This window comes from Canariomyces notabilis (assembly GCF_033297395.1).
Source record: "Canariomyces notabilis strain CBS 508.74 unplaced genomic scaffold N656scaffold_5, whole genome shotgun sequence".
NCBI lineage: Eukaryota > Fungi > Ascomycota > Sordariomycetes > Sordariales > Chaetomiaceae > Canariomyces > Canariomyces notabilis.
The window spans coordinates 21,868-45,084 of record NW_027041827.1 but is presented as its reverse complement, the minus strand read 5'-3'; the positions used below and the strand labels follow the sequence as shown (position 1 = coordinate 45,084).

The 23,217-nt window shown below is 54.7% G+C and overlaps 10 protein-coding genes across 10 annotated transcripts; 6 read left to right on the top strand and 4 right to left on the bottom strand.

Annotated features, from left to right (window-relative positions):
- Positions 1 to 4,493: 4,493 nt before the first annotated feature.
- On the top strand, positions 4,494 to 6,607 carry N656DRAFT_526976 (uncharacterized protein). The gene is made up of 4 exons (XM_064809963.1): positions 4,494 to 5,541; positions 5,606 to 5,653; positions 5,704 to 5,877; positions 5,955 to 6,607. The coding sequence occupies exons 1-4, from the start codon at positions 4,780 to 4,782 to the stop codon at positions 6,489 to 6,491; spliced, it is 1,521 nt and encodes a 506-aa protein (XP_064672017.1). The 5' UTR covers positions 4,494 to 4,779; the 3' UTR covers positions 6,492 to 6,607.
- N656DRAFT_526988 (uncharacterized protein) lies at positions 6,608 to 7,174 on the top strand. The gene has a single exon (XM_064809964.1). It carries the CDS (start codon positions 6,724 to 6,726, stop codon positions 7,039 to 7,041), a length of 318 nt encoding a protein of 105 aa, XP_064672016.1. The 5' UTR covers positions 6,608 to 6,723; the 3' UTR covers positions 7,042 to 7,174.
- A 1,896-nt stretch (positions 7,175 to 9,070) lies between these two features.
- On the bottom strand, positions 9,071 to 9,582 carry N656DRAFT_704976 (ubiquitin-like protein; the record flags this gene model as incomplete). Its single annotated transcript, XM_064811224.1, has 3 exons — positions 9,071 to 9,188; positions 9,256 to 9,420; positions 9,533 to 9,582. The coding sequence occupies 3 exons, from the start codon at positions 9,580 to 9,582 to the stop codon at positions 9,071 to 9,073; spliced, it is 333 nt and encodes a 110-aa protein (XP_064672015.1).
- Positions 9,583 to 10,127: 545 nt separating this feature from the next.
- On the top strand, positions 10,128 to 12,818 carry N656DRAFT_843196 (WD40 repeat-like protein). The gene is made up of 2 exons (XM_064819074.1): positions 10,128 to 10,281; positions 10,370 to 12,818. Exons 1-2 carry the CDS (start codon positions 10,150 to 10,152, stop codon positions 12,779 to 12,781), a joined length of 2,544 nt encoding a protein of 847 aa, XP_064672014.1. The 5' UTR covers positions 10,128 to 10,149; the 3' UTR covers positions 12,782 to 12,818.
- Positions 12,819 to 12,912: 94 nt separating this feature from the next.
- On the bottom strand, positions 12,913 to 13,567 carry N656DRAFT_776567 (uncharacterized protein). The gene is made up of 2 exons (XM_064814662.1): positions 13,427 to 13,567; positions 12,913 to 13,351 (listed from the first exon to the last, which is right to left on the bottom strand). Exons 1-2 carry the CDS (start codon positions 13,533 to 13,535, stop codon positions 13,116 to 13,118), a joined length of 345 nt encoding a protein of 114 aa, XP_064672013.1. The 5' UTR covers positions 13,536 to 13,567; the 3' UTR covers positions 12,913 to 13,115.
- Positions 13,568 to 14,174: 607 nt separating this feature from the next.
- Positions 14,175 to 14,726, top strand: N656DRAFT_705150 (uncharacterized protein; the record flags this gene model as incomplete). The annotated part of the gene is made up of 2 exons (XM_064811244.1): positions 14,175 to 14,258; positions 14,346 to 14,726. The coding sequence occupies 2 exons, from the start codon at positions 14,175 to 14,177 to the stop codon at positions 14,724 to 14,726; spliced, it is 465 nt and encodes a 154-aa protein (XP_064672012.1).
- Positions 14,727 to 15,061: 335 nt separating this feature from the next.
- Positions 15,062 to 17,214, bottom strand: N656DRAFT_776565 (actin). Its single transcript, XM_064814661.1, has 7 exons — positions 16,742 to 17,214; positions 16,602 to 16,632; positions 16,392 to 16,447; positions 16,266 to 16,296; positions 15,435 to 16,206; positions 15,149 to 15,380; positions 15,062 to 15,087 (listed from the first exon to the last, which is right to left on the bottom strand). The coding sequence occupies exons 1-6, from the start codon at positions 16,746 to 16,748 to the stop codon at positions 15,150 to 15,152; spliced, it is 1,128 nt and encodes a 375-aa protein (XP_064672011.1). The 5' UTR covers positions 16,749 to 17,214; the 3' UTR covers positions 15,062 to 15,087; position 15,149.
- Positions 17,215 to 18,047: 833 nt separating this feature from the next.
- Positions 18,048 to 19,684, top strand: N656DRAFT_705222 (phosphotransferase family protein; the record flags this gene model as incomplete). The annotated part of the gene is made up of 2 exons (XM_064811253.1): positions 18,048 to 18,877; positions 18,964 to 19,684. 2 exons carry the CDS (start codon positions 18,048 to 18,050, stop codon positions 19,682 to 19,684), a joined length of 1,551 nt encoding a protein of 516 aa, XP_064672010.1.
- Positions 19,685 to 20,517: 833 nt separating this feature from the next.
- On the top strand, positions 20,518 to 21,198 carry N656DRAFT_705223 (Fes1-domain-containing protein; the record flags this gene model as incomplete). Its single annotated transcript, XM_064811254.1, has 1 exon — positions 20,518 to 21,198. One exon carries the CDS (start codon positions 20,518 to 20,520, stop codon positions 21,196 to 21,198), a length of 681 nt encoding a protein of 226 aa, XP_064672009.1.
- Positions 21,199 to 21,462: 264 nt separating this feature from the next.
- N656DRAFT_748654 (ribosomal protein L5) lies at positions 21,463 to 23,156 on the bottom strand (the record flags this gene model as incomplete). The annotated part of the gene is made up of 5 exons (XM_064812961.1): positions 22,513 to 23,156; positions 21,847 to 22,442; positions 21,690 to 21,778; positions 21,619 to 21,633; positions 21,463 to 21,567 (listed from the first exon to the last, which is right to left on the bottom strand). Exons 1-5 carry the CDS (start codon positions 22,761 to 22,763, stop codon positions 21,463 to 21,465), a joined length of 1,056 nt encoding a protein of 351 aa, XP_064672008.1. The 5' UTR covers positions 22,764 to 23,156.
- Positions 23,157 to 23,217: the final 61 nt, after the last annotated feature.

The window sequence follows — 23,217 nt, the reverse complement described above, 5'->3', positions numbered from 1 at the left end:
GACTCCATCCCGAAGCTTGGCAGCGGTGAAAGAATCTGGCCGTCCGGTCCCATTGAGTTGGGAAGCCAGGGCAGACGGCTAAATGCCTGGAGGTGACGAGGATGTGACGACCAGGTGCAGGGACGGGCTTCGCCAATAACTAGCGGCTGGGGACGGCCCGGTGGCAAGCTTAAAGGTTCAGTTGGGTACGCTAGCGGACGCTAAACACAGGGTCCGTTTCCCGGAGTCCTGGTCCCGGTGCTGGGAGAGAGAGGGAGGCAAATGTTGCGGATCTTTGCATTGCTGGTGTCGCAGGCCGCCCGAGTTAGGTTCGAGATAGCAGACAGACTATCGTGGAATTAGCGAGGCCCAAGATCCAGTACTTCGAGAAAGAGGGGAAATGAACCATCAAAGGAGAAACGCAGTTGAAAGTCAGGTTCTAGGTGTGGCATTGGACCAGCGGAGCTCTCCAGGGTGTTGTGGGCCATTCAGGTCCATAGCGAATATAAAATGTACGGTAACGTTATTGTTAGGGGATCAAGCCGTAGCAGAATCTTTGGTAGTGCAACTTAGCGTATATATGCGCATGCATAGCACAGCACAGCATTATTCCGCTGCAGGCAGTGCACTAGGTACAGTACTGTACAGTACACCGCCCCGTTGCAACCCCCACGCTGTCGTGCCGCTTGGAGCAGTCAGGCGCGGGATGGGGTGACGAGCAAGATATTCGACCTTCCGCCTTTCCTGCTCCAGTGACGGCTGTCTTGCGCTCGTGAGGCCCAAAGGTGTATAGATCACAACGATCACCACTTCGCGCGAAAGAGCGGCTGACATACTATTAATCCGTCATGCCACTGCCCGCGACTGCCGTGGGCACGTGTCGTTGAACGTCTGGGAAAAATCGGTGATGGAAAGGGCAACCTAACAAAACCCAAAGGTAATTTTTGCGCAGTAACCAATTGTTGTCGAAGGGGCAGCTGCGTTGTGGGACACCGATCCTGGTCCGGCCCAGGGTCTAGTCCGGGGATCTCCCGCAACCAGAATGCTGGAACCGCAAACAAGCAAGGTGGACGGTGCGCCGCGCTATTCCCAGAACGGAGGCAACAACAACTTGAACCGCACGGCCAAGCACAGTGTACAGTACGTATGTATTGGACAGCAGCACAAACACTGCAGCACAAGGTTCTCACCTGCGCTTGCACTTCGATGATGCCTGTCGCTACCTACCTACCTTGCAGCAGCGGATGTCCAAGGTCTGCACCTAATATAACCTAGGTACCTTCCTGTGCTTCCAGTACATTTTCAGAGTGGACCGTCTTGAACAGCTTCCTGTTTGTCAAACCCCCTTTTTGACGGCAAGACACCCCGAGGACACGAATCACGACTCCTCTTTGGACTGCAAGAATAGTGACTGTGGTAGTATTGCTCTCGGCGCACCTGGGGTCATCAATCAGAAAAGAATCCCAGCTTCACGAATTGATTGGTGCAGCGAGGGAGATCAATTGTCCGACTGATTTCACGCCGTCCCTCTTGGCCATTGCTGGGCCACCCGCGGAAAACGTAGGGGTTACCGTGATCCTGGCAACGGCACGTGAACCACAACAACGGGTCACTGGCTGAAACGGCCTTTTCGCGGGGTAACATCGGGACTGATGACCCAGTCTCGCCAGTTTTCTCGGTGACTAGCTCCAGAGTGATGGGACGTCTCGACGTGTGTATGTATGTACATAATTACATACATACGTAGGCGATATTCTGCCCATATCGCTGGAGGCAAGGTCGCGCGGAGGGGGCAGGGAAAAGTGACCGCTCACATGGCCAAGATGAGAGCGGACACGGGTCTGACTTCCGGACGATCTAGCATCCCCGGATTGGGGACATCCTGTCTCTGGTTGGTTTCCTCATCCAAGAAAGCTTCAGCCGCGGGGGTGAATCCTGCAAACACCTTCAGCGGAAGATAGATGGAGAGGGTCTTATGGGAGGCGGCAAAGTGATAAGAGGACTTGAGTTGTTAGCGTCTTCAATGCCCGTGCCTCCTCAACCCGGCGTACGGACGGACCCCGGCATGATAAAGCCTCGAGACAACAAGCTGGAATTGTGCTGGCTCGCTGGTAACCATGGGGCCGTATCAAGGCCCGTGGTGATAAACAAATCCCCGGCACCCGGGTCGACTTGCGTGGACGGAGTAATTACACGTAGAGATTGCAATGGACGGTCTCCGACTCGCCGCATACAGCATTGGTATGATCCTGCCAAGCAGAAGTGGTTAGCGGTGTAACTATATTACAGTTGTACTGTCAGTACATAATGTTACCTGTCACCCCAAATGCAGTGATGCTCTCCGTACTTCGTACTTCGTACGGTATAAGTGTGTGTGCACTACCAAGCAGCAGGGTATGATACACGGTGGACACGAGGATCCAGCCACGACGCCACTCTCCCGAACTGTCAAGGATGGAGGCTCTGAATCCCGACCTATTGCACGCTGATGAAGGTCAGATCCATGCTGTGCACCACAACTCGTCCGCCCATCAAGGTGAAAATCTGGTTTCCTTTCAGAGTAGTCTGGGAATGGTAAGCGGATCTTTGACTAGAGGATAGTTAGTGGCTGTGACAGAGTAGCCTCAATGCGGTGTTCCGATTTGGCTGCTTGCTTGAGAAATGGGCAACGTGGCGCTGAGCTGCTTTGGTAAGTTACAGGGGGTGCGGTTGCAGGCAGCGCAGGAGGGGATCTGCCGTTTGGCTCTTTGGCGTCTGGGGAGCTCTTAGGCTACTGGCATCTTGCATTTTGAGGCGCCTGCGATCGAACTGCGTACCTGAGTAGTGTAACTATCATTCATTCCTAAAAGTTGGCAACTCTGCAGCGACGGCATTGAATGAGCTGGAAAGCGGATGAGGCCTTGGTTGAGAAGACCTGGCGGATGAAAAACCATCTTGAGGCTACCTGTGCTAGTGCCGCCACGGTGCAGCAGCCGCCCATGGTATTGGAACCTGACTGCCGGCCTCGGGTGTGTCTGGTTCGGGGCCTGGGCACCGTTGACATTGGACAGGAAGGTGTGTCGCTCAGCTAACCTTAGATAGGTAGGTAATTACATACACACCTCAGGCAGTACTTCGTAAATTTCAGTACATATGTATCAACGGTATGTGTGTACGGTACAATAATTACCTAACGGACAAAGTCGAGCACACAATTGCCTCTGTGCCCCAAGATGTCTTGCAGTAGCATTCTACTCGGCCAATGCCCAAGTGGCATGCGGCCATTCCGGGCATCCAGTGGCATAAAAAGACAAAGGTCCACACGTGGCAGATGGGACACTACCTAGCAGTGGATCGTTCTTAACCCGCTCTCCAAGAACGGAGAGTGTTTGCGAGGGAGACAAGAAGACCCACCTAGCACTGGATGGAAGTGTTCAGGAAGCGAAGGTACCTATTTTATTACACTGATGTTACATACCTTACATACAGTTACATAGGTACAGCTACTAGGCTCCCACGGCCGAGCCGTTGCTCCACCAGAGCTTTCCCAGTCTTGGTTAGTTTAGTTCTCCCCTTGCCATTGAGGACCCTTGTCGCTGTCCGATATCTGTGACACACCTTCCCATGCGTATCAGTATCATCGACCTCGATTGTTGAGACCACTCCGAGGAAGTCGCGGTGCGCCGGAGATGTTAGAGCTCTTTGAGTTTCGTGCGAGATAGGACAGAGTAAATATGGAAGGAGCTTACCCAGCTGAGTGTGCCAGCGGATCAAACACTTGTAGGGCACGAGGTTGCAAGGCTCTGAGCGTTTTTGGTTTGCGCCATCTCACCATCATTTCTCTTGCAGGATCGCGATCTCTCGCTCCATCGCTATCCAACCAAAGAGAGGAAGAAGAGGAAGAGGAAACAGAGGAAGGAGAATGCAAGGGGGCCAAAAGAATCAAACCTACAGGATGTTGCACTGCAGAACATTTCGAGTGAGGTTATTTCAAGCAGCCAGCCTCAACAACATCCATGGGGTGCGGTATGTTCCGCCGATTTGAAAGATTGACCACTGATGGCAGAGAAACAAACCCTGTGTTTCGGCCCAATATTCGCTGCAAGACTCCAACCTGAAGATTTCAAGGATGTCTGGCAGGGCATGGCAGCATCGCGGGACTTGCCCGCTGCACAACCAGGTCCAAGATAGGCCGCTTGAGCCCAGGCCACAACCACTCCCCTTGTCACTCACCCCTCCCCCATCCATGAGGTTCCGGGTGACACGACTTCATCCTGGCCTGCTCGTGGTGGGGGTCTGGTTTTGTCCCTTTTTCCGGGGTTGACACTATGCAAACTATGTACTTGTATGTACATACATACATGCTCTGGCTGGGTAGGTACTTGGTAACGTTTAACCCTGCTCAGCGCCAGGAACCGGCCTGTTGGGCACCGAAGGCCGCCCACGCACGCCTCTCGAACGAGATCTACCTATCTGGCGGTTCTGGGCTTCCATGCTATATGTACGAGGCTTCCTCCCCAAGGTCCGACGCCTCTCCTCATCCCGACTCGCTGGTGGATACCGGTACACGGTTTGTTCATCAATACCTAGTCAAGGAAAGACATGCCCGCAGTCTTGAGGCTTGTAGCCCAGTCTTGAACCGCCCCTCCATCCCCATCCACTTCTACACCGCCGACTACAGCTTTTGCTCTGCCGTTGCAGCAGCAGTTGCTCGCTCCCGTCCTCCGTGGGCTCACACCCTCTACCTGGAACTGCTCGTCCAGACAACTCAGGTTCCGCCTTGGATTCTGCGAACAGGAGACCACCAAAACCACTGGAAAAATGGCTCTTGGTCTTCAACCTCCACCTCCCGAGAACTGGGAACGCTGGCCTCAGCACCATCCTACCAGCGCCGATTATCACATGATGGACACGGGTCTGCTGCCGTACGAGGCCCGGCCGGTAACCACGGCGCCTTTGCAACGACCCGTGCTGGCTCCGCATTTCGTTCCTGGAACCTCTTACAATCTCTCTTCGATGATGACCCCCGTGGCTTCTGCTCCCTACCAGGCGGCCGTATCCTACAGTGGTTATGTCTCTTACAGTCCTGCGTCAGCTCTGGATGCGTCTTTCAAGTCCCAACAGTGTCTAGATCGCCCGCAACCGCCTGGCATGCACGACGAGTCCAGACTCCACAATCCCCAAGATGGATGGCTTTCAGACGATAGAAGCCCGAGTCCGTCCATCAAGAGCGAAGCTCAGATGTCTACATCGGCTAGGTCGATCAACTCGGACACCTCAACAACAACTGTATCGACCGGCTCCAAGACGATAGTGCCCAACGTGCGGGTGAACGGCGCTCCTGTGCATGAGTTCCACACGCCTGTGGATAAGCTGATGAGGGCCATTCAAGGCCTGATGGGAGGCGACAAATCATCGACGGACCAGGCGGAGGCGAGTGATTCGCAACAGACAGCCCAAGGAAAGCAGGCAAAGCCAAGACGCAGGAGGTTTTGCTGTGATATTCCTGGTTGCACCAAGACTTTTGCGCAAAAGAACAATCTTGACACGCATCGCAGAGCCCATACTGGGGAGTGCCCTTATGTGAGCCTCGACCCTTGCGCCCCCCCCCCCGGCGCCCTAGCACGTTCAAGGACTGACAAGACAGATCTGCAAATTCTGTGGGGAGGGCTTTACTCAGGGTGTCAACTTTAAGGTGAGACCTCGTGTGGCGGCTGTTGAGCTCAATCTTCTTACACAGTACAGTCACATATCCATCGTCATATGGGAAAGAAGCCCTACAAATGTCCTCAGTGCGGAAAGGCTTTCCCGCAGAAGGGAAATGTCACGCAACACATGAAAACACACGACAGGAGTGAGATATGGGTCTGCAAGTTGAATAACTGCGGCAAGACATTCACCACGCGCGGCAACCTAAAGGTATGTCGCTCATGGATCATATCCCGGACCTGTTTACTACGAGTTGCAAGACGCTCTAACTTCCCTTCCCACTATAGCCTCATCAAAACAAATTTCACCAGGACACGATAGACGCATTCTTCGCCAAATTTGCCACGGTTACTGACGTGAGCGAACTGTCTGAGGAGGACAAGGAGATGGCCAAGTACTTGTGCGATCTGTATCCCCACGCCAATAAGGGGATCAAGGGGCGTGGGAAGGGGCGCAAGGTTAAGCGTCTGGTGTTGCCATGCCCACAGCCAGAGCTTGGTCCTGCCGCGGACTCAGCCAGCAGCAACGCTGCCCACGCCCCCTATCCGATGCCGTTGCCCCACGCGCTTCCGCTGATGCAGATGCAAACACCACAGCCGACGCACCATCCACACTCGTTCCCTGGCTTGAGCAACCCAGCGGCGTACAGCATAACCAGGTCGAACATGGTCGGTGTCGGCGCTCGAGGACCACATGCCGGCTATGGCATGATGACATCGGAGGAGACAAGCGTGGTAGCCAACGGCCAGGTCTCCCCGTCAAGCCTAGCCCTCTACGAGGAGGACCACGGGCGGGAGCTTGCCTTTGGAGATCGGATGTACTGAACGCATGTCAGACCCATACGCCTTCTTTCCTCACTCTGATTTTTCCTTGGCTGGCTTTTCTCTAATTTCCCACGAAAAGCGCTATCCGTTTTTGATCTTTTCTCCTAAATATACAGTGGAGGGATGGGTTGGCCTTGGTCTTTTCCCGCCCTGGGAGGTTGTTTGAACACGTTGCTGCCTCTTTTCCCCATTCTGCTTGCTTCGTTTTCCTTACTCTCTGCTTAAAGGCTATATGATACGGTTGGGTCATCGAGCGAGTGTTCCACCGTACCTACGAGGAGGTTTTTGGCTTCATAAGATTGGACTGCTTCACCACACGGCCAATCCGATACCAACGCTGTTACAAAGGAGGGTGGGGTGGTCTTGTCTATTCGCGGAGGAGGTATGTCTGCCTAGTATGGTTTGCCAGATTTTCATACTGGTTATTTTGCATGTTTGTACGGTTCCCGTTCTGTTGGGATTGCCAAGTCTGTGCTGTGGCTGTGAAAGTGGGTGTCGGCCTGGCATATCGAGGCAAGACCGAGAGGCAGACAAAAGGAGGGCGGTCTAGTCTGGTTTTCCTTACGGCGGACAATTGCATTTGGGGAGGTTGTCCTGCATCCGCTTATTGGGGTTACTAGACCTCAGAACGGCATCATCTTCTAGAAGGAGTTTGGGGGGGCTTTTCACTGGAGAAGCGCGGGCCGTTAGAGGTGGTGTTTTGATACTGGCGGCGATTTCGCTAGAATGTTGGACAGGCATATATATAGTTGATTGTTACAATAGCGACTTGACATATTCTGTTTTTAATCCGCTTTTGCTCTTCTCGCATTGGTTTCTATATTCCATCCTGAAGCAAGAGGTCCCTTTCAAAATAACTGGTGTATTGCGGACGACGCCGGTTTCCCGAACCCGCAGCTGGTTTCAACTTTCGACAGCCTAGAACAATACGCCTCTCGAACCATTCAGGCTGGGTCCCTGCGTCTTCGGTCGAATTCTCATCAACTCACCGGCCAACAGGGAAATTATACTGTGTAAGATGCAGATCTCTCAAGTCTTTTCAAGTATACCTTTCTCGTTCCAGAAATGCTGGGCCAACTCTGGTTTAGCTAGCGTCGCCATTGAGAGCCGCGGACAGCTTCCGACCCTGGTTCCGGGGTGTCCACAACCACGGACCTAGTCCCGGCTCCGGAGCTGGTCCCGGATCCTTCTTGTTAGCCCTGGGCTTAGCGTACAATGTTAGCGTAACTAGTCTTGTACGAAGGAGCCCTCTCCTCAGAACTTCAATGGTCCACAGACTCCCAGTCGTATTATACACGTCCAAGCTCTCTCGTTCTTGGTTCGCGCCTCTTGTCGAATGATTCGAATCGGCGCATCCAGCCACGTCCTTTCCCCGCTGATGATCACTCTGGTTTGCCGCTTGGACTTTCCTTTATTTCTGGATTGGGGAATTTTTGGGAAAGAGGCAGGCAGCCTCCCTTGTCCCTTGTCCCTTGTCCCTTGTTCCCTTGTTCCCTGCTTTGGTTTTAGTTAAGGTAGTTCTCACCCCTCTGGGCCCTCTCTGCCTTCCACCCCCTCCAACTGTCAAGAAGGATCCATGGATGTAGGTACAGTACAGTACACTCGGTAGGACGGGAAAGCGCATAGACGCGGGCCCCGTGAGCTGCCCGGTGGGGAACGGGGGGTCCCGTCGATAGGGCCGAAGGGTACCGTACCTATTTCATTACGCTGAGTTCCCTCTGTTATTGTACCCGTAGCGTGTTCTGGACACGTGCCAGGTTCTGTCATCCTTCAATGGTGGAGCTTCGGCGCCCTCGTGATGGTAGGTGACATGTTGGGGTAGAAGACGGTCAATCTCTCATTCTCCCGGCACAGACATATCGATGACTTTACGGAATAAACTCCGTAGTGGCAGGGGGGTTGGTTAGTGAACCAGTATCCGTAAACATATGGTATGATGGTTACTGTAACCCGGATTTTTGTTATGTCTTTCCTCATTGTTTATCTGAAATGTATTCCACTTCAGAGTGATTTCCCGCAAATGGTTTTGTGCACCGTTTTGTGTCTCAACTTTATGAAATTTTTATGAGTGCTTCGGAGAAAAGAGAAGCGCGTTGCCGCCGAGGTGGGACAGGCCACAATTTCTTCCCCTTGCCCTTGCATTTCTTGCCCAAGGTTGGATACCGGCCCAAAACCCAGCCAGCCGGGTGCAGCCTCCTGCAGGCTCGCATGATGGACTCGTCAGGTGAGTGGTAAGGTTGCCTGCGTGGCTACAAGCCGCCAGTCGGCCGACAGTCGCCACCGACGACGCCTGGACGCCGACGCCACCGGGGGTAGGGAAATGGCCTTCCGTGTGGCTCAGCAGTTTACTTCTCAGGGACAAGAGACTCCCCGTATTGTGCCTGGGGTGATGATACCGAGCGAGATGCATCGCATGCCGTGTGTAACGGAATGGTGGGTGGTAAAGTCACTGTAGAGGGAAGCTTCTCCGGGGAGGAGGGGTCCAACGACGGCGCCGTGCGTCTCGGACATCTTGTTGGGAAAGTCGGATGAAATGTCACAGTGCATTACGGACAATGAACGGGTGCGTCTCTGACCCATCAGCCCCCGTGAAGGGTCGAGACAAACAGGATGTTGTCGCGGGGCTGGATCTCGTAGGCCTCTTCGCCTTCAAGTTCCCAGTCTGCGTCGTTGATGAGGACCAGGATGCCGGGTCGGCTATTGCAGGGTGGCGGTCGTCAGGAGGGGTCCAAAGTCACATCGTGAAGGGCCATAGTGTACATACATGTGGTTGTCTAGAACAAACAGGTCGGTCCGAGGGTCCTTCATCAGGTTCTTGCACAGATAGTCGATCAAGAAGGCAATGTTTGCTGGCTTGCCGGCGCCGTCGATGGCAGGCAGAGAGACGGCATGGCGGCGCCGGTTTGAGAAGAGCATCTCAAGCCCGCCTCTATGACAAAAAGTCTGTTAGTATTCCTAGTGATGGGATGTGATGGGAAAGGGCTTGGCGGCATGGCTGAAAAAGGGACTCTCTTATGAATGCGGGGTTGAGAGGAACTCACGAAAAGTCAACCGTGATGGGAATAGTGTCGATTTCTGTTTGATTCGACATGGTGATTATGCAAGTCTAACCGTGTGATAGGCTGTCAAGTTATGCAACAAGTCTCTGAGATCTTATATGGGAGAGCTTGCAAGAACATTGGGTACGGAACCGAGTTAGTAAGGCAAAGTGCTCGGTGAGGTGTTGTTGTTGGGCGGAAGTTAATAACGTTTTAAGGCTGAAAAGGGTTCAAATAATACAACGATTACACGCTTGGGTCCGAAATAGGTGTACGCTATTTCGTACTGTACGAAGTAACCGACTATCAAAGTATTCTTCGATACAAGGAACTTTACACTGTCTCGTGTGTTAGGTACAATACGTATATACATACTGTAATGTTGCACATATCAGTACGAATACAAGTACTTGTGACTCTGCATGTCCCTCAGCATTTTCGCTCAAACGTCATGCGGCTGTGTAACGTAGACTGCCTTACACAAGAAGGAATAGCGTTACCGGGTCTGTAAAATACCGTCCTGCTGTAATATATACCAAATCTTTGCTGGCGACGGCCAATCACAGAATCCATTGTACGTATCTTGTTCCATGCCTGACGATGAACCATGAGTGAGAATCATGGCCGAAGCCAGCGTCGAAAGCCGCTACCTTGCAGCCGGCGCAAACAGGTACTCGGCCGCAGCTGACTGGGGTGAAGACGGATTTGTTGCATTTGGTTCTGATACGAATGTTTGCATCTGGAGTCCTACGGTAAATTTCATGAAATCTTCATCTTCATTCTCGACTCATTTTGAATCTCAGGGCAGTTATTGAACAGCCAATCTGACCGTTACTACAGGATTCAAGAGGTATCTCAAAGATCCTCAGCGGTCACACATCCCATGTGCGGGCTGTCAAGTTTCTTCCCAGGCTGAAGGACGAAAAACTCATCCACCTCGTGACCGGTGGTGATGACAAGGAGCTCCGACTCTGGACCATAGATCTAGAGACCGGCAGTGCTTCATGCGTCCAGATCGTACAGGAGCATCGCGAACCTATAAACTGCATAGCCGCTCTCGAGGCGATTGCATCGAAAAATGCCAGACGAATATTCGTCACAGGGGCAGCAGATGCCACCGTCAAGGTCTGGGCTCTCCAAGAGGGCCAAATTGTGCTCCTCCAGACTATCAAAACACCGAAAGGATACTTGCCCCTTGCCGTCGCACTAAGCCGCCTCGACATTGAGGGAAGCAGGGTTATCTTGGCAGTCGCGGGGACGACCAACGTGGTGCAGATATTCACAGCCTCCTTGGGTGACGGGACGGCAGGCTTAGAGTTCACCCCGCAGGCTACATTGCCGGGCCACGAGAACTGGATTCGCTCGCTCGACTTTGTGTCTGAGAAGGCTGAGCAGGGAAGCGATCTTCTCCTCGCGTCGGCAAGCCAAGACAAGTATATCCGCCTCTGGCGCATCCACCAGGGCACAGCACTTTCGGCACTGAATGCAACAGGCCTGGATCTGTCCGTTGATGCGCTGACTCCGGGCAACAAGATACACAAGATCAGCGCTGGCGGTACCAAATACTGCCTCATGTTCGAGGCCCTCCTTCTCGGCCATGAGGATTGGATCTATAGCGCGCGCTGGTCCCGCGCCGCAGCTGCCGGAAAATTTCAGCTCTTGTCTGCGTCAGCGGACAACTCCCTGTCAATCTGGGAATCGGACCCAGAGTCAGGCATCTGGATTATAGTGGCAAGGCTGGGAGAGGTCAGCAAAGAGAAGGGAGCAACGACAGCCACGGGAAGCATTGGCGGTTTCTGGACCGGTCTATGGTCGCCTTCGGGCACAACCGTCATCACACTGGGACGGACGGGCAGCTGGCGACGGTGGGACTACGACGCGGATGAGGATATGTGGAAGCAGAATTTTGCCGTGTCGGGCCACACTCGTGCCGTAACCGCCATCTCCTGGTCCCGAGACGGCGCCTACCTCCTTTCAACCAGCTCCGACCAGACCACCCGACTCCATGCAGAGTGGACAACCGCCGCCCACACAGAGCAGAGAAACACATGGCACGAGATGTCGCGGCCCCAGATCCACGGCTACGACCTCAACTGCATCTCCACCCTCGGTCCGGCCTCTTTCGTATCCGGCGCCGACGAGAAACTGATGCGCGTTTTCACCGAGCCCAAGGCAGTCGCGCGCATGCTCAGCCGCCTGACCAACGCCACCACCGCCTCGTCGGACATAGCCGCCGCCCCAGACGCAGCGAACATGCCCGTGCTGGGGCTTTCCAACAAGGCCATCGACGTAGTCGACGACGACGACCTGGCCAAGGAGGGAGCCGTCCTCTCCGCCCCGACGGCGGAGACAGATCCGGCGGACCGCGACAGCGCCGTCGACCCGGCAAGCGTGCTCCGTCGGTCGGCGCTCGAAATCGACCACCCGCCGTTCGAGGAATCCCTGGCGCGCCACACGCTGTGGCCCGAGGTGGAGAAGCTGTACGGGCACGGCTACGAGATCTCGTGCCTCGCCGCCAGCCACGACGGCTCCCTCATTGCCAGCGCCTGCAAGGCCAGCAGCCTCAACCACGCAGTCATCCGGCTGTACGAGACGCGTCGCTGGACCGAGCTCAAGCCTGCGCTTCAGGCGCACGCATTGACGGTCACGAGGCTGCGGTTTTCTGCGGACGATGACCATCTGCTCAGCGTTGGGCGGGATAGGCAGTGGGCTGTGTTTGCGAGGGAGAAGAACAAGGAGGAGGAGGATGGACGTTGTGGATACCAGCTACTGCAAGCCAATCCCAAGGGACACGCGCGCATGATCCTGGATGCCGCCTGGGCGCCGCCCGTCGGTGGCGATAGCGCCAGGGTGTTTGCTACTGCGGGAAGGGACAAGCAGGTCAAGGTGTGGATCAAGAAGGGCAGTGACGGCGAACGGGATGGTGAGAGCGGGCCGCAGTTTGAGCTGGGCAAGGCGATCGCCGAGGAACATCCCGTCACGGCGCTTGATTTCCTGCCTGAGGTGACAAAGGACGGGCTGCTCCTGCTTGCCGTGGGGACCGAGGCGGGTAGGCTGTCGGTGCTGTCGCTGAAGGTTGAGGGAGGGAAGGTGTCGGTTGTGTCGACACTAGTAGTGAGACCGGAGCTCTGCCTGCCCAAAGCCGTCATGCAACTTGCGTGGCGGCCGGCCAGGGAAGGTCAAGAAGGGCCAGAGCTCGCCATTGCCGGCGAGGATGGGTCGTTGAGGATATATAGGTTCGCTTTGCAATAGACCGAAACAAGGGGTTAGGGGAATAAAAGTTAAGTTGAAAATAGAACGATATTCCGCCTTAAACCATGACTAAACCGTCAATTCATTATTAGTCGTATTATCTGCCCTAACAGCGGGCTCTATATGCCTGTCCCACATTATATATGCATTTGAACGCCTCGTTGTCCCACTCCCAGCCACCACTTCCCATTGACAGCTGTTAGCTGTATCTTGTCCCAATGCTCTCGCTACAATCAATTGTGGGAGCCAGGAGAACCATCGCCCACCATGTACTCCGTTTCACCTTAGTACAGAGGACATCCCTTTCCTCTGGAAGAAGGTAAGTTCATGCCTCTCAAAGCTCGCGTACAACCCCGGTGGCAGTCTCAGCAGCCGCCCTTGCCGCTGTCCCCGTCGCTGTCCCTATGGCAGTCCGCACTAAGCTCTCGGCTCCTTCCTTGACCAGTTCGAGGTCGTGGCAGTCGCCATGCATGTAGAACCAGGCGCGGCTGATGATGAATTGGAGATGCTGTGGGAGGTAGAGGACGGTGGCGATGAAGGTAAGACTGAAGAGCAGGAAGAGGACCGAGTCTGTTTAGAAAGAGAGGGCGTTGTGAGTTTTGATGAACGGGGGACGAAAGGGGGAACGGGGGACGGGGAACGTACAGAAGATGAATTTCTCAATGGGCGTAAAGATGTACACGGCCATCGTCACTTCGAACTGGTAGATTTTGAGTTGCAGCCATTTGCTGAAGGACTCGATCGGGGAAGCCATGGCGGGCTGACTAGAGGGCTGCTGCGATGGGACGACGGGCCTTTGTGCTGTCTGCTTTCTTCTGGTTGAGGACGAGGAGGCGACGTCTAATTGGCGTTGTCCCAATATCTCAAACTCGGATAGTCTGTTCGGCGTTCGACTTTGCGATTTGAAGTTTCCGGTGTCGTCGTTGTCGAGTCGCGTTGAGTGGTTGTTCAGAACGTTCGCCCTCCCGCATCTGACAGGACTCACAGGAGGCCCAGACGGAAAGCCCGGCTAGCGTCGCGGTACGTACTTATTTTGACTGGCCGATGATTGGCCAATTTCTCTCCCCACCCGTTTTCATGCAAGCTCCCGTCCTTGATGGGCCTCCCCCCTGGCCCACCCGACACTGACATTGGGGCCCTGAACGGCAACAACCGGCCGGCACCTTGCAGCGCATGGAATGCCAGCAGACATTCTCTCAAACCATAAGGTTATGTTGGAGATCACCACAGACACAGACCAGCAATGCTCCGACTGCTCCTCGCCTGGCCTCGCATCACAGCATTCCAAGCCGGCACCCACAACCACCACTATCATGTCCCCCTCGTCAACTCCACACTCACGCTCACACTCACCCGGGGCTTGAGCACCTCCGTGGCCCGGCTCCAACGCCAGATGCCGCCGCGCCCCAAACACCCGCCAGAAGACGAGATCGAAGAGTCTTTTCTAAAGGGCAGCGGGCCAGGCGGACAAAAGATTGTATGTATAGTACAGTACACTTCAGTCTTATAGATCCATATGAATCAGTTGGCGGCTTTCTTGCTAATCGCATCAACTTCTTCCCAGAATAAAACCAACTCGGCCGTCCAGCTGAAACACATACCCACCGGAATAGTAATCAAGTCGCAGGCGACACGCTCACGGTCTCAGAACCGCAAAATCGCACGGGACCTCTTGGCAGCTAAGCTCGACGAGCTCTACAACGGCGCGCAGAGCCGCAGTGCCATCGTGAGCGAGGTCAAAAAGAAGCGTGCGGCGAGCGCGGCGAAAAAGAGCCGCCGCAAGTATAGGAAGCTAGCCGAGGAGAAGGCGGCAGCGGGGCCAGAGACAGATGGGGAACCAGCAGACACAGACGAAGAGATGGAAGCTGAAGTTTTGATAGCACGAGACGACCCAAGACATGTACCAGCGCAAGCACAAGTTGCAAATACCAAGAACCAAACCTGATTCCAAATACCGGTGACAAGCAACAAGAAACCACCTGGATGGGCACCTGATACTACGAACGAGGTAATTTCTTTACCTAGGCACTAGGCAATCGGGAGTAACAACAAAAGGTTTATCATCAACCTCGGCCTACTTGTCCGCGCCACCCTACGCACTTGCGCCTGCCCACCCGGGAAACAACGGCCATCGTGCGTCCAAATGTCCCAAACGGAGAATAGACATGCACCAATCCTCGACCAGGGTCAAAACTTTTGTTCGGATATGAAACTCGCCCAGGAGATACATGCGTGATGCCAAAGTCTTCCGTGACGCGGCCGGCACTGCCTCGAGACGAGCCGGGAAGCTGCCTAATCTTGCGCTGCTAAGAGCCTTGGTAAGCCCAGGTGACCAATTAACGGAGAGACCCTCATGTCGCATCTCACCTTAGAAGCACTTGCGGTGCACGATGGACGGGCCGCTCTCGTCGTACTCCTGCTTCGAGATCCACATCTGCTGGAAGGTCGAGAGCGAGGCGAGAATGGAACCACCGATCCAGACAGAGTACTTGCGCTCGGGAGGAGCAATGATCTTGACCTTCATGGAAGAGGGAGCAAGAGCAGTAATCTCCTTCTGCATACGGTCCGAGAGACCGGGGTACATGGTGGTACCACCAGACTGGTTCGTGTTAGCTTATTGGTTCCTGCGGTTGACATACTTTGCAGAACATACCATGACAATGTTGCCATAGAGATCCTTCCTGACATCAACATCGCACTTCATGATCGAGTTGAAAGTGGTGACGTGGATACCACCGCTCTCAAGACCCAGGACAGAAGGCTGGAAGAGGGCCTCAGGGGCCCGGAACCGCTCGTTGCCGATGGTGATGACCTGACCGTCGGGGAGCTCGTACGACTTCTCGAGGGTGGAGCTCTGGGCGGCAGTCTGGATCTCCTGCTCGAAGTCAAGAGCGACGTAGCAAAGCTTCTCCTTGATGTCACGGACGATTTCACGCTCGGCCGTGGTCGAGAAGGTGTAGCCGCGCTCGGCCAGGATCTTCATCAGGTAGTCCGTCAGGTCACGGCCTGCCATATCGACACGGGCAATGGCGTGGGGAAGCGAGAAACCCTCGTAGATGGGCACGACGTGCGTGACACCATCACCCGAGTCGAGCACGATACCCGTGGTACGACCAGAGGCGTACAGAGACAGAATGGCCTGGATGGAGACGTAGAAGGCAGGAGCATTGAAGGTCTCGAAGACGATCTGCGTCATCTTCTCGCGGTTGCTCTTGGGGTTGATGGGAGCCTCGGTCAAGAGCACGGGGTGCTCCTCGGGAGCAACACGGAGCTCGTTGTAGAAGGTGTGATGCCAGATCTTCTCCATGTCGTCCCAGTTGGTGACGACACCGTGCTCGATGGGGTAGCGGAGCGTGAGGATACCACGCTTGGATTGCGCCTCATCGCCGACATACGAGTCCTTCTGCCCCATACCAATCATGATACTAGCACAGCGTTAGTTGGCTGATATCGATGGCGTAGACGTTGGGGGTTCGAGGCCTACCCATGGTGGCGCGGGCGACCAACGATGGACGCTGGTCGAAATGGTTAGTATGAAGCCTGTATTGCGCCCGAGCGTCCATGACGGTTCGGCCTATCGCCGACCGAGAGCGGAAGATGCGAAACTTACGGAAAACAGCACGAGGCGCATCGTCACCGGCAAAACCGGCCTTGCACATGCCGGATCTGGTTTCTCGTTAGTCAGTCCGTTCCAAATCGCCTGTTGTTTTTTTTGAAATCAGGTAGACACAGCGACTGCTTGAGTGCTTGGGCAGGATGGGATAGGCGGTCTCTCGCAGTACCCCGCCAGGCAAGTCGGTGAGACCCGGTGAAAGCTTACCCATTGTCGATAACGAGCGCAGCAACTTCTTCTGTAAAGAGAACAAGGCGGTTAGTAGCTGTTAACAAGGGCGAAGCGCCCGTGATAGCAGTCGACCCTGGAGGAGTCGGGAGTGGGACACTGTTGAGCTGGAAGCTTACCCTCCATTTTAACGGTCTGAAAAAGGCGAGAACGGAATAGAAGGATTAATTAAGCAGGCCTCGTGCGATGCCCCGTACGAGTCGTGATGGAAAGTAATGGCAAAGACGCAACAGAGGCGAGAGAGAGAAGAGATAGAGTGGTATCGCGGGCGCGAGGTTGGAAAGGGGAAGTGAATTTAAGGTCAGTGCTTGGGTTGGCGGGGGCAGGATATGTGCGAGTGGAGGAAGGAGGCAGGATATCGCTGGAAAGCTGCGAAGTTCTGTGGGGCAGCAAGCCGCTGAGGCGGTGGGCGGTGTGGGCTTGAGTGGATTCCGGTGGGCAAGGGGGACCGCCTCCACTAATTTTTGGCAGAAACGAGGGATCTCCTTTGCCGCTTTTTTACTCAATGCTAACGATGGCGAAGGGCTGCGTCACTTAGCGTGGCTGGGAAGCACCTTCAAGTCCGAAGCTGACGACTGACTTTGCCATGGTTCTAACTTCTACCTAGGCAGCGAGAGACCGCACCGTCCGCTGCTATTTGCTACGAGGTCTTAGTCAGGTCCTTAGGCGGTTCACGGGTTCAATGTGGCAGTCCAATGGATCGGGGCTGCACAGTGTTGTGAACTCCGGGCAGGCAGACAACGTACGGTGCAGTGACACTTGCAAGCAGGGTGGCCCAGCGTGGCCCAGCGTGGCCCAGCGTGGATTCTCAACAATGTGCAATCCCGTTTGGGTACTGTCACAGTGTGATTTGCAGGCCCGCAGATGCGCCTGACGCTGTGATCAACTTGGAGGGAACTTTACCACAGTAAGACAACAACGCTCCAGGCACCGTCATTCCATTTCTTGGCAGTTCCTTTTGTCTGGTATGCTAACTCTCAAGAGCCTCAAGAGGTGTGCGTATGCATGCATGGAAGGCAAATTGGCCGGCTTGGAAGCTTCGGTTTGAAGTGGAATTCCAGACAGCCATATTACAGGTATAGTTGCGCTGCGCTCTTCGCCATGCGGCTCTGTCCCGGTGACACGATCCGGCCGTTATTGAGCTAGGCATTTCCTTCTTCCTAGGCGACGAGAAAGGTTGGATCTGTATCGGATGAAAAGAAGAGAGATGACTTATCTAGCCGTGGGACTGGCTGAGCGAGCCATGATCACACTGTTTTCTCCTACTCAGCATCCCCTCGAGCGGTTGCCGATATTTGACGCCTCGCTGCATTTCGGAAGCTCCTTGTTTCTGTATGAAACCAACAACGCCTTGGGCGCACCAACTGTTCTCCCTCGCTTTGTTCTATGAGAAACACAAGCAACTATCGGTTGTCCCGACTTCGTATGGCACCATCTTATGAGTACCATGACGATGACGCCTGGGACCGTTGCGAGGCCATGTTCGAAGCGATACTGGACAGAGTTCACAATGAGGACTTCTATTATGAGATAGCAAGGTTCGTCACAAAACATCGAAAAGGCGGCAGTCCGAAGACGTTCTTCCCTCCACGGAAAGGAGGCTTCAACTATTACTACCGAATCCAATACTCTGACGGCAAGTCTGTCATCATTCGCTTCCCTCTTCCAGGCTTCTACCGAATCGCCGAGGAGAAACTCCATGCTGAAGTAGCTGTGATGCGCTATATCAAGGAGCACACAACTATTCCCGTACCCTTTATTCTTCACTACGGTCTGACGGACGAGAGTCCTGGAAAGCTTGGCCCTTTTACCATCATGGAGTACATCGAGAACTCTGGAGACCTTCTCGACGTTTTGCACTCGCCAGACCGCCCGCTGACAGAAGGGGCGCCTCTCAACCCGGAGATAAGTGAAGAAAAGCTTGAGTACCTGTACGGCCAGATAGCGGACATTATGATCCAGCTGTCTCTGTGTGAATTCCCTCGAATCGGCTCTCTCGGTTACAAGGATGGTGAGGACAATGACAGCGACCCGGGGGACCCGGACGTCATCTGCCGCCCATTGTCTTTCAATATTACACAGCTGGGGGAAGTCGGAGGCGTTCCTTACTTCGACCTACCGGCCACACCCCAAACCTTCTCCAGCTCTTCTGAATACTGTTCTGCGCTTGCCGACATGCATCTTCAGCAGCTGTCGTTTCAGCGCAACCAGGCCGTCGAGTCGGCTGATGATTGTCGCAAGAAGTACATCGCAAGGTGGGATAGTGCCGCAGAAATCTGCTCAATGGAGCTCAAGGTCCAGATCCGTAAGTTGTCAAGCCACACTGCTAACTGATAATCAGACAGCTGTTCCGCAAACTAGCGGCCGAGCGCCGGCTGACATCGCCCGAGACAGGCGGCGAGCCCTTCAAGCTTTGGTGCGACGACCTTCGGCCGGCCAACATTCTCGTCGACGAAAACCACCGCATCGTCGGCGTCATCGATTGGGAATTCACCTACGCCGCCCCCATCGAGTTCACGTATTCGCCGCCCTGGTGGCTGTTACTGGTCATGCCCGAGGAGTGGAACGAGGGACTCGACGACTGGGCGGCGCATTACGCGCCGCAACTCGAAATCTTCCTCCGGGCCATGGAAGCCAAGGAGCGCGAGTTCATCGCGAAGGGGCGTCTCCAGGAGTCGCAGGTGCTGTCGTCCCGCATGCGCCGCAGCTGGGAGACGGGGGATTTCTGGGTGGCGTACGCAGCGCGCAAATCGTGGGCCTTTGATGGCATCTTTTGGACGAGCATCGACGAGCGCTTCTTTGGGAAGAGGGAGGGCGACTTCATGGAGAGGCTCAGCCTGCTGTCACCGGAACAGGCTGCTGGGATGGAGGCCATTGTGGAGAGGAAGCTGCGGGAGAAGGAGGAGTGCACGCTGATTGATTGGTATGACGAGAGCACCAAGTCGCAGCTCCCGCCAGATATCCTCAGCATGGGTTCGGGCATGTCTGCGCCGATGGTGCTTGATGGGCTGGGTGAACGAGTCAAGGATCTTGCGTTGGAAGAGATCACTGCTTCTCCGTGATAGTCAGCATACAACACCCCCTCCCTAGCTACTCTCAAAGGTGTTGGTCCCAGATGCATGGCGACCGGCCATGTGAAGTACTTCCATGAGCCAGAAGTCGTCATTTGCCTCCATCTCTCTCGGGTCTTGGCAGAAGGGATCCAGGATACGTTTAAATACCGCCATCAGGGGTGGTGTTCCCGTCTCCCATGTTGGCACAACTTCTGTATGTCATTCCGGTAGTATGAGATGCAGGATTATCAAGTGAATACTACCCGGAATACCGTGCTCTGTACGGAGTAAATCAAGACAAGCCTGTGATGGAGGTTCTTTGGCTAAAATAACAATGAGGGGCAGCCCGCCCCACATTTTTCCTGAGATCTGGAGGGGCAACTCTTCGTACAGGGTTAAGGAGGTGAAATATATGAGATATCTGACTGTCTTTGACTCCGTTAAGGCTTGGGAGGTCGGTTTCGTTCATATACAGACATATCACCTCGAACTTTCAGTTCACTAAACTCCTAAGCCATCGCAGTCTTCATGAAAAACCAGGCTCCAGCACCTAGATGGCTTTGAGCTAGCCTGATTGGGATAGAAAGTTCTTGAAAGTGCACGAACGCCACAGTTCAACTAGCCCCGGCAGGCAACATTGGGCCAGCAATATATTCATCCCCAAAGAACCCATCACTTGAAGGGAGCACATCGAGTAGTGTCCGGAATACAGTCCTATGCCCTATCCTTTCTCGACGGTTTAAGCTCGGTAGCACGGCTCGGAAGCTATTGAAGTCAGCAATAAATTCCTACCCACCATCCCATCGGCGTCTACTCATTACCATACCGCAACCCCTCGCATCATGGACAAAAATCTGAACAACCTCCTGAAATGGAGTATCGAGAACTCAGTTCCCTCAACCGGCGACAACAGTAATCCACCACCACAATCCAACGAAGGAGTTGAAGCCGGCGCCAGGACGAGCACGCTTGACCGCGACGTGCTCGCCGCGCTGTTAGGCGGGCCCTCAGACGCGGAGCTGATGAAGGCGGCCATGGAGGTGATCACAGACCCCAGCGTGGAGCTTGACCAAAAGCTCATCGCCTTCGACAACTTCGAGCAGCTGATCGAGTCGCTCGACAACGCCAACAACTTAGAGAACCTCTCCCTCTGGACCCCGCTGCTGTCGCTGCTGGCGCACGAGGAGCGCGAGCTGCGGCTCATGGCGGCGTGGTGCGTTGGCACCGCCGTGCAGAACAATGTGCGCAGCCAGGAGCGGCTGCTCGCCATGGGCGGGATCCCGCCGCTGGTGGGGCTGGCGCTGCGCGACGACGAGCACGAGTCCGTCCGGAAAAAGGCCATCTACGCGCTCAGCTCGGCCGTGCGGAACTACCAGCCCGCCATGGACGTTGCGGCGCAGGAGTTGAGGAAAAACGGGCAGGACCACGGCAAGGGGGATAAGCTGGATGCAAGCGATATGGATTTGGTGGACGAGATTATGGGGTGGTTGAAGCAGAGGGTTGCTGAGACGGCCAAGGCATAGAAGATACGAAGGGAGCCTTTTTCCCCACCCTCTTTCTCTATTTCTTCTCGGCATGGGCGGCGTTTTGGTGGTTAAAACGGGCTCTTTGGACCTCGTAAGGAGGTTTCCATGGGAAGGGATATACCGGGATATAAACATAACATAGAAATGGGCAAAGGTCGTCTATGTTCCTGCCGCCGCGGCGTGACGTTCTCCCTGTGGTGTTACAATGTATACAGAAAGGGTATTGTACAAGCGAACTCATTATTCAAGTTCTACATGGTCTTAGACCTTTCCATAAAAGGGAACGCCCATAGCTTGCAAGAGCAACCGCGCGTGCCTGTCCGAAGTTGCTGTTGTCTTTACAAACACTCTGCATCCGGGGAGCATCTGGAATTGGAGTCAGTAAGGATCTTAGGGTGCAGAGACATCGACTGTTACCTTAGCAGGATACATCTGTGGACTTTGGTTAGCGTAATCCTGGGTAATTCGGGGCCTGTCTGCAAACTTACAGAGTAGTTGACCTCAATCTCCGGGAACAGCTTCAACTCCTCGGGGGTAAAGCCCCAAGCCAGATTGCCCGAACCGTCTCCAGTCGTTGCTATGTTGTGTTCCCCCGTCAGCACATCAGGCCCATCTCCAGACTCCTGTATCTTGTCGTTCACTCACCCGAAATACCCTTCCAGTCCTTGATCTTCGGAAACACCAAGTGAATGCAACGATCCAGAAACTCATACGCCGCATTCCCGATTAAGGTCGTCTTCACGCCGGCCTTCTCCCCCTCCTTGATGCCCCACTGAGCGATGCTGTGCTTTGTTTTTGTGACTGTAGGGAGCGTTCCCGTCAAGGCGAGCATCGCCGTCCTGGCCGCGAGCAGATGCTCCGGATCCTTGACCGCCTCGGGCACGTAGCTCGCAATCGTGACCTCCTTGATCTCGGGTATGTTCTTGAACGTGATGTCGCGCTCGAGCAGGGGCAGGTTCGGCCCGCCGCGCGGCCCGCGGAGCGGGCGGTTCTTGTGGTACGGCGAGGAGCCGTCCCAGCCGCGTAGCCGCTGCGGAGTCTCGTTCTTGGGCGTCCCGGGGGGCGTGTGCTCGTACAGGAGCGTCATCAGGTCGGGGGCGATGGTGGACTGATACGTGTGCTTTAGGCGGGGGAAGTTGAAGGGCCCTGGGACGAAGTCTCGGGCTACAGGATCTGAGGATGGCGGCGACTGTATGGGATGGAGCGGGCCGCGGTTATACTTGGGCGGGTGGTATTGGTATCTGAGGTGGGTTCGCCCTTTAGCAATTGTTCAAGAGGAATAGAGAAGAAGTTCAGGTTGCTGTCGCATACCTCCCGCTCGGAAGCATGAATTGTCTGTCCAATGCACGCTTCCATGGCCTAAACTGCCTCTTCTCTTCCTCGCTTAATGGCGGCGCGTGGAGCAGAGAATCCGTTTCGAGTTCTTGAAGGTCTTCCTCGGCCTCGGCCTTGGCGGCTTGTGACGAGGCGCATCTTATCGAACATGCTGTATATGTCTGGCGCGGTAATTGGGACAGTGGAAGGCTGCGGGCCGGTCTTGACAACCCGCGAAGGCTTGCCATGGTTAATGCGCGCCGCAGGGTTGATGTTAGCACACGGAACTTCACCAAAAGCTGCAATGAGATGGGTTGAAGATCGATCAGGGAAATTTTTGGGTCTCGGGCCGCGCATGCCAAGGAAGGAATCGGGTTAGGGTTTAATGTGATCACTAGCGCAAGTACCGAACAATGGAGCTGCACTCCAACTTGCTCTCCATACCGTAATCCCAGCCTTGCATCACCTATGCGATGACCTTCACCTTGCTGACGCGATGCTAGGTCGAGTCAGGGTTTGAAGTAGGTGAAATGTTTGACTAGGCACATCGCTTGCCGTAGTCTGTGCAGTAGAAGTTGTTCACTTTGTCGAGTTTATACGGTATGTACTGGAGAAGAGTGAGTGAGGGTGAGAGTGAGGGCGAAGGGGGAGAGAGGGGGGGGGGTGGTTTATAGGTAGCGCACTCTGCTCTCGTTAGTGTTT